General features: G+C 39.0%; 1 protein-coding gene and 1 long non-coding RNA gene across 2 annotated transcripts in view; one reads left to right on the top strand and one right to left on the bottom strand.

Moving 5' to 3' along the window:
- Positions 1–5,588: 5,588 nt before the first annotated feature.
- The window catches only part of LOC108797296, a 2,818-nt gene continuing 348 nt past the window's right edge, over positions 5,589–8,058 (bottom strand). Inside the window, exon 2 of the long non-coding RNA XR_001941874.1 lies at positions 5,589–5,660. This is a non-coding gene — a long non-coding RNA (uncharacterized LOC108797296). The remainder of the gene's footprint in view (positions 5,661–8,058) is intronic.
- The window catches only part of HOXC9 (homeobox C9), a 2,762-nt gene continuing 852 nt past the window's right edge, over positions 6,149–8,058 (top strand). Inside the window, exon 1 of the mRNA XM_018568820.1 lies at positions 6,149–6,927. Coding sequence (XP_018424322.1) covers positions 6,363–6,927 — 565 coding nt within the window. The 5' untranslated portion in view covers positions 6,149–6,362. The remainder of the gene's footprint in view (positions 6,928–8,058) is intronic.

Genomic DNA, 8,058 nt, shown 5'->3' with positions numbered 1-8,058 from the left:
ATGTTATCCTTCAGCGTTCTGAATTGCGTTCTAAAAGCTACCACACACACACACACACACACACACACTATATATATATATAGATATATATATTTATATATACAAAACTGAAATACACACAAACAGTATATATACAGTAGTCTGACAAACACTCCAATGTGACCCACAATACAGTATGTGTGTATTTCAACATGCGCAAATATTCAAATGTTTCACACATTAAGAAGAACAGTCTGCATGCACAATTTGGATAGATTCTACGCTCAAATAATCTAGCTGATCTGTGTATCTATTGCAGTCTATACTTAATGACAGAGACCTCCAAGGCCATCCACTTTCATATAAACGTACATAATGGCCACGCCAGTTGCAGCCTTTATGTACTTGGTAAAGCTATTGCCATGTATACATAGATGTATGTTATATGGATTGCTCTTCTGATGAAACCTCTGTAATTATAACAGAAGAAAGAACTCTGCAGGACGACTCAGAGAAAGCAGATATGTCTAATTCCTCTCATTTTTCCCTTTTCTACTTTGACAAGTGCAGATATATTGTTTACTTGCTGCCAGTTGTTATAGTTGATTGATTTAGCTGGGCTCAGCCCATTGAGAAATTTTCTTTAGATTTTAAATGTTATTAGTCTTGACTGTGACTTATCACTGATAATGTGGAGGATTTCATAATTCTTCAGGCACATACTAACTACAAGGACAATATCAATTCAAGTGCATGGGGCTCCATTCAGACTTGTGATAGTTGTATTAAACAAAGCAGCATGATCTCTCCCTGCCAGAGCTGTGTGGGGGAAGAATACAGTCGGAGGATGAGCTTTTAAGGAAAGAGACTTTACAAACGAAAAATTGAAAAGGAACTTGGGGCTGTTAAGTAAATTGATCCTATAGGCTGTAATTGCACTGAAGAATTTTTAGTACACCGGTCTCAACACCACTAAAATTAGTCTGGAATCCAAAGTAATTTCACATGAAAATTCCCTCTAGGGGACTTGAGCCCTTTTACAGAAGCAGGTAAAGGCACTTTATGGCTGTAGTATTATCTCAAAGTCTTCTGTGGTCTTTTTCCTTTGATAGTTGATGTCTTGTGTACTTCCTAACCCCACACAAACAGTGCATTCTCTGTCTGTTGGAAAGCTAGCACCAATCATTTCATTGTACTCATCTGCCTATGTACTTTCTCACATATACGTGCCATTCACTTCTCACACAAGGGTTGGTCCTAGCTAGGCATCAATGCCCAGGCCGTTTCCTGGCTAGGAAACACTTTAAAGTCCATCCATATGTTGATTTGTTAAAATGTGAATGTTTTGGTGAAGTATGTAAGAGCTGTGTTCGTGTATACAATCTTACGCCTTAAAGCAATCTCCATGGGGCATTTCTAAGGCGCCTATATTGCCTTGAAACCCATAGGTCATAAAATGAATGACTTTATTTCCCAGTTTTATGGCAGAATGAGAGGAATATCAGTAATTGCTGGTATTTAAATGCATATAAAAGGCTTTACACCTTTACAGAACATATGCATTACATCTAGATCGTTGCTAGATTATTGGAGATCACATCACAGATCGCTGATAAATTATTTCTAGATTATTATGGATCACATGGCCTTGTCGTATAAATGATAGTTAGGCCACTTTAGATTGCATTGGAACCCTGCTCAGTTATATTCAGATCACTATGGGTCACGTACAAGTCCATATTAAAGTATGACTAGATCACTAAAGATTCCCTATAGGACATTAGTAAACAGATTTAGATCATAGCCAGACCCCTAGAAATCACAAGTAATTTGCTAATGAAGATTACATGTGTAGATCTATCTATCTATCTATCTATCTATCTATCTATCTATCTATCTATCTATCTATCTATCTATCTATCTATCTAACTGTCTGTCTGTCTGTCTGTCTGTCTGTCTGTCTGTCTATCTATCTATCTATCTATCTATCTTTCTATCTATCTATCTATCTATCTATCTATCTATCTATTATCTCTTTCCCTTTTTTATACCTTGCTCCCTTCCCCCCCTCTTGTCTATCTATCTATCTATCTATCTATCTATCTATCTATCTATCTATCTATCTATCTATCTATCTCTCTATCTAGCTTTCATGTATCCATCTATCTATTTAACTATCCATCTCTCTTGATCTATCTATCTATCTATCTATCTATCTATCTATCTATCTATCTATCTATCTTTATTTTTCTCTCATTACCTCTCTATCCCTTCCTTTTTCGCACTCTCACTCTTTCTCGCTTTTCCTGTCTGTCTGTATCTGTATCTTTTACTTTCTTTCTTTCTGTCTACTCTCTCTCTCTCTCTCTCTCTCTCTCTCTCTCTCTCTCTCTCTCTCTCCCCCCCACTCTCTATCTATCTATCTATCTATCTATCTATCTAGCTATCTTTCTATCTATATCTCTATCTCTATCCATCTCTATCTATTTACTCTATCTATTTCTCAATCTACCTTTCTCTATCTATCCATCTATTTTCCTGTCGCTCGATCTTGCTCATCTTTGAGCATTCTGATGTTGAGGTGCAGTGGATCACTTGCCCTAACATTTTCTTGGCCTGTTTACTAGCAAGAGAGATAAAGATTACACACAGATACAGTTTAAGAACATTATACACATAAAGCTACATTATGTAGTACAATGTAAACAAGTAACAAGTAGTACAATAAATGAAGCTATGACAGAAGAGTAGACTGGCAGACAACACAAGGACAGGACATTTGCCACAGTGCTGGGACAACTGCTTAATTACCTTGATAATGCTGAGCGGGCAATGCGTCCGGACTGTGTTAAGTAGTATTCAGCTGATATACCTATTTGTTTAAAATATTGCATGAAATATCCAAATAATGTCCAAAAATACAGCTAAAAGAAAAATGTTTATGTATTAAACCGAACTTGACGGTGTTTATTGAACCATACCATGGAGACAGCCAAGCCACAAAATGGGTGTTTGGAGAGCGCATTTGTCTGTCTGTCAAGTATGGCGTGAATGTGTCTGCTGCATGCAGACCAACAGCCGATGATGGATAAACCAGATCACTCAGAGTCCTTTGGAAATCCCAGGGACAAAGGGTGCTATGGCTCCCATTAACAGGATATTATATTGAGGTGACTCTTTTCGCTCCCCACCCCATCTGCAATTTTCAGTGCTTCCCCGTGTAAACTCATAAAACCTGCAATGGGGAGGGAAAGGGGGCCTTCACTTGAATGAGTTTGCTTTTTATTCCTCCAGGCCTGTGTCTTCAGGACTGTCTTGGGTATTTTTTTTTTACTCTCCAAGATGCTTGAGCCATCCTTCAATTCCCACAGCATTTCTTTTCATTTTTTTTTTTTTTAAAGCTAGCCTGCTCTGAAACCAGCTCTCAGGAATCAGTCAGAAATATACATACTGTAAACATCACAGATTTGCTAAGGAAATAGGTGTATAAAACCTTCCCAGGATGTTATTTATAGAGGCAAGTCAGAGAGGGAGTCAGTATGTACCATTTTAAACATGACAGTAGCACTTCAACATGAATAGACTAAGGGAGAAAGTTGCAATAAAATTTCAGGGGATCCCACATGGTAAAAGGAGTCATCAAATTTCCTGTGGAGTTGTTTTTTTCTGCTGTAAAGGAAACCTGTATATGGCAAGTGAACTCAATAGCCAGCCCAGAGCCAGGGAAAGACAACTGGACGTCTAGCTGTTCTTTGTAGGCCTGTAAGAAAATACGATTGGATATTGCATGTATGCAAAGCAGCACTGAGAATAACGTGCAATGGATATATCTTTTGAGGGAATTTTCTGCAACCAACAGATCCTGACTTGAAGCATGCAAGATAAACATAAAGGTAATGTGATCCATATTCTCTTTATAATGATGTAAGTGTTTAGTAACAATAACTTTTTTTTGTGTCTATGTGGCTATGCATTGTAAAACTGTGGATTTTTTATTTATTGGTCATGCCTGAGTATGATTATCTGCACTATTTTACCACGACAACATGTAAATATTCTGCATATTACTGTGTCAAGACTTGTGCGAATCACTGTGCTCTATGTGGCTGGACTATTTTAAAATGCTTCTTGTGTAAACTCCATTGGAATGATGGAAATGATTGTTCTTCATTCTGTGTTGGTTTGGGGGCATACAATATGCAGTGTGCTCATTTGAATATATTGTCAGAGTTTTAAAATGCATTTTGCCTCTAAGTGTACTAATAGGTCGCATGCTTTCACTTGTACTACATAGTGTGTGATACTAATGTAGTGCTTTCAGTCGTGCCTGCATGTGTACAGAGGTGCTGGGCATTCTGTAATATGCACAAATAATAGGGAAAAAAATGTGCACGGATTATGTGTAATACCAAGTCCAGAAATGGAAAGACGTATCTGTTAGTTTGAAAAAAAATTAACTGAGATTATTTTAATTCGTGATGTAAATGCTCACATTAAAATAGAGGGTAGTGAGCAGTTACGAGGCTGTGTAATGAGTGGAAATATATTCCTTACTTCATATTGCTCTTTCATTTGCAACTTAACGAAGCTCCAATAATCCTTGCACTGACAGAGCGCAGGGAAAGATGCTGCTTATTTTTGGTGTTACACAGTGGGAATCGTATGAATTAATAACAGCATTTGTTGTAGCGAATCAGCTGCTTGCCTGTATGTGCTATCTGTATAGATTTTGATGGTTTTGTAGTAACAGGGCACGCATTAAATATACATTTGATTATGGCTGTACAATTGTTTTATCTGCTCTTAAAGGTGATTTTATTTTTCTTTGTGGCATGCGTTTGGGGGGCTTCCTCTGTGGCAACGTAAATCTTCCAGATTTCAGAATCTTCACCATTATCTATGCCTACTTGCCCCTGTGTGCTGAAAATATGTATCATACAGCTATAGCTGGATAAAACAGGGCATAGCATATAGCACTCCTCGATAACGGATCTCTATTAGAGCATGATATAGAATCCGTCATTATTTACTGCAGCTCTGAATTTCCAGTGCAACAGTAAAAATGAGATTTATCAGCCATAAATGGACCCCTTATGTCCATAATTTGGAGAAATAACATAAGGTATTTCTTATATAAAGAAAAGCACTCAATCCACGATAGCTGCCCACTTGTGTGTATTTGCTGCCCTTGCCGGGGTTCCTCAGCTGAGTGTAAAGGAATTCCTACACACAATGAAAGGGCTATTTATTGACAGGACCGGTGGCACTGAAAGTAGTTCCAGGACATAATTCTTATGAAAATTTGTGCACTTTGTCTTCTTCACACCAGAAAATGAATGGGGAAACTTGCTGTAAGTTGTGTGGTTTTTTTTTTACAGTTGAAATCTAACCTTACAGTTTTTTTAATGAACGACACGTTTATGAACAATCGAATGAGCCTCGTAAATTTTTTATTGAAGGACATAAAAACATCCAAGGCTCACCAGACGAATAGAGACATCCACTGAAAGATGGGAGTAGCTTAACAGTTTTATTCTGTTTAACTGTGTCTGTGTGAGTTGCCTTTTCCCCCTTCTTCAACTCATGAGGCTTCCACTTGCTTGATTTTCAATGCCTGCTGGTTTGTGAAGAATTATACCAACTGATTGCATTTCATAAGACACCACAGCACAGAAGACAGCCTGTTAAAAGAATAAGACAGCATTGGGAAAAAAAAAAAAAAGTGAAAGGGATACACTGTGAACTGAGTTTATTTCATAGCAGGTTTCAGTATAAATAGCAGGAAGCAGAATCTTCCTAAGTGATTATAAACGAAATCCAGAAATCATAATGTATTTCTAATGAAAAGCTATGTCTTGGACTGTACTATATATCCATGCTAGTATTCTGGCAGCATTACAGAGAAGAGACAGAGATAGATTGCGTCAAGAAATAGTCCCCTTCCGTCATTCTCACGTTCCTTCCACTTACATGTTTTAACCCAGGTTTCTTTGCAATCCTTCTAAAAGTGGAGACATGCATCAGTCCTTAATGAGCTCCAGCAGGTCCACTCCTTTGATTCTCACATTATTTCATCGCTTTTATGAAAACCAGACCGTTCTGTATTGAGGATAGAGGCAATGGGACCTGCGCATTGATTCAGGTCCACTCCTTTGATTCTCACATTATTTCATCGCTTTTATGAAAACCAGACCGTTCTGTATTGAGGATAGAGGCAATGGGACCTGTGCATTGATCTACGCTGTATTTTTTTTTTTTTTGTAAATACAATCACGTGGGAGGCGAGAGCCAATGACAAGCATGAGAGGCTGAAAAAATAATTACCTGCCCTGATTGTTCTATGAGCAGATAAAAAGTACACATACAGTTCATACAATAATCTTATGAATGTAAAAGAAGGGGAAACAATGTCTGCGTCTGGTCCCATCAGCAACTATTATGTGGACTCTCTGATCAGCCATGAGAGTGAAGACCTCTTGGCTTCTAGGTTCCCTACCACTGGGGCTCACCCAGCAGCTGCAAGACCGACAGGATTAGTACCGGACTGTGGAGATTTTCCTTCTTGCAGTTTTGCCCCGAAACCTGCAGTTTTTACCACCTCATGGGGTCCTGTGCACTCTCAGTCTTCAGTGGTCTATCATCCTTACAGCCACCACCAGCCACACTTGGGTACAGATGCAAGGTATATGCGCACTTGGCTGGAGCCCATCTCAGGGACGGTGTCATTCCCAGGGTTTGCAGCAAGCAGCAGGCACTACGGGCTCAAGCCTGACGCCTTTTCCAGCAGAAGGGAGTGTGGCCCCGGCGATGGCCGCAGCTATCCGGATTACATGTATGGATCCCCCGGCGACCTCAGAGACAGGCCACCTCTACACACCATTCCTTCCCCGGAATCTGAGGCCATCCTTTCTAGCAAACACAAAGAAGACAAGTCTGAATTGGACCCGAGTAAGTTAGAGTCATTCTTGTTTACAACCGGACAGGGGGGGAGGAGGAGGAATTATAGCATGTACTAGAGTCCTCCATAAAATGAAATTACCTCCTTAGCAGGGCCCTGCCCTAAAACACAGCCTGCAGGAAGACCTGGCTGAATGGGAAAGACACACAGAATAAAAGAAATAGGAAGGAATCTATTAGAGCAGGCAAGCATGGGTACACTGCCTTGGAGTCATTTATTTCCCATGTGCAATGTGACACCCAGTCTGAGCTCAGGGACACATTTCACACGTACATTTCCCTGTAATATCTCTGCATGGAGACAGCACTGCAGCTAAATCCAGTCCCAGGCTCCGATGCAGTTTTAGCAGGGAGGAAACACCTAACCCTAATGCATCAACCTGCCTTGTCTGCTAAAATCACATCCCTATTATTTGACATGCATGTGCACAAGCTGGAGTCCAGATTCTTTAAACCAGGATCCCAGCAGATTAAATTCTAAAGGGAACAAAAAATGTCCTTGCAGGCACTGAGCTGCGTGGGACAATTGGGCATTTGAAAAAACACATATTAGCTGTGGTTTCATGGCTATGGCCAGAGGAGATCAGATTCACACAGAAAACTTCCTCGTGTCATCCCAAAAGTTAAACCTTCCTGGTCTCACAGTTAAGTTTAATAGACCCCCTGTACCATTGATCTATCATCAATGTGCCGATAACACAGCCCATTCACTTCACCAGACACCTGGCAGTCACACATTTTATTAGCAATGTTATAAATTCCTCTGCAATAAAACTTTAGATTATACAAGCACAATACCGTATATATAATCGTATTAAGTAGTACATATGCACACAAGTGTGTACCCTTGCTGATGGATTTATTGCTGTATTAAAATAATTTCCACTTTAAGAAAATATTTCAGCAAATTAACAAGACATTTAAGAGACCTACTAAAGTGGGAAGTAGAACAAAAAAAAAAACAACAAAAAAACTTAAGATACTAGGATAGCCCAGGAATCACATTAAATTTATGTGTGATACATTTATATCAGTGTGTGCTAGAATTATATTGTGTTTATAAATAACGTGCACTAAAGATGTATATTTACTGCAGGCACTATATATATATATATATATATC

This window comes from Nanorana parkeri, unplaced genomic scaffold (genome assembly GCF_000935625.1).
Source record: "Nanorana parkeri isolate BGI_ZX_2015 unplaced genomic scaffold, ASM93562v1 scaffold33, whole genome shotgun sequence".
In the NCBI taxonomy this organism is placed as follows: domain Eukaryota; kingdom Metazoa; phylum Chordata; class Amphibia; order Anura; family Dicroglossidae; genus Nanorana; species Nanorana parkeri.
Note: the sequence above shows the minus strand (reverse complement) of the source record. Positions and strands in the feature narration are given on the sequence as shown.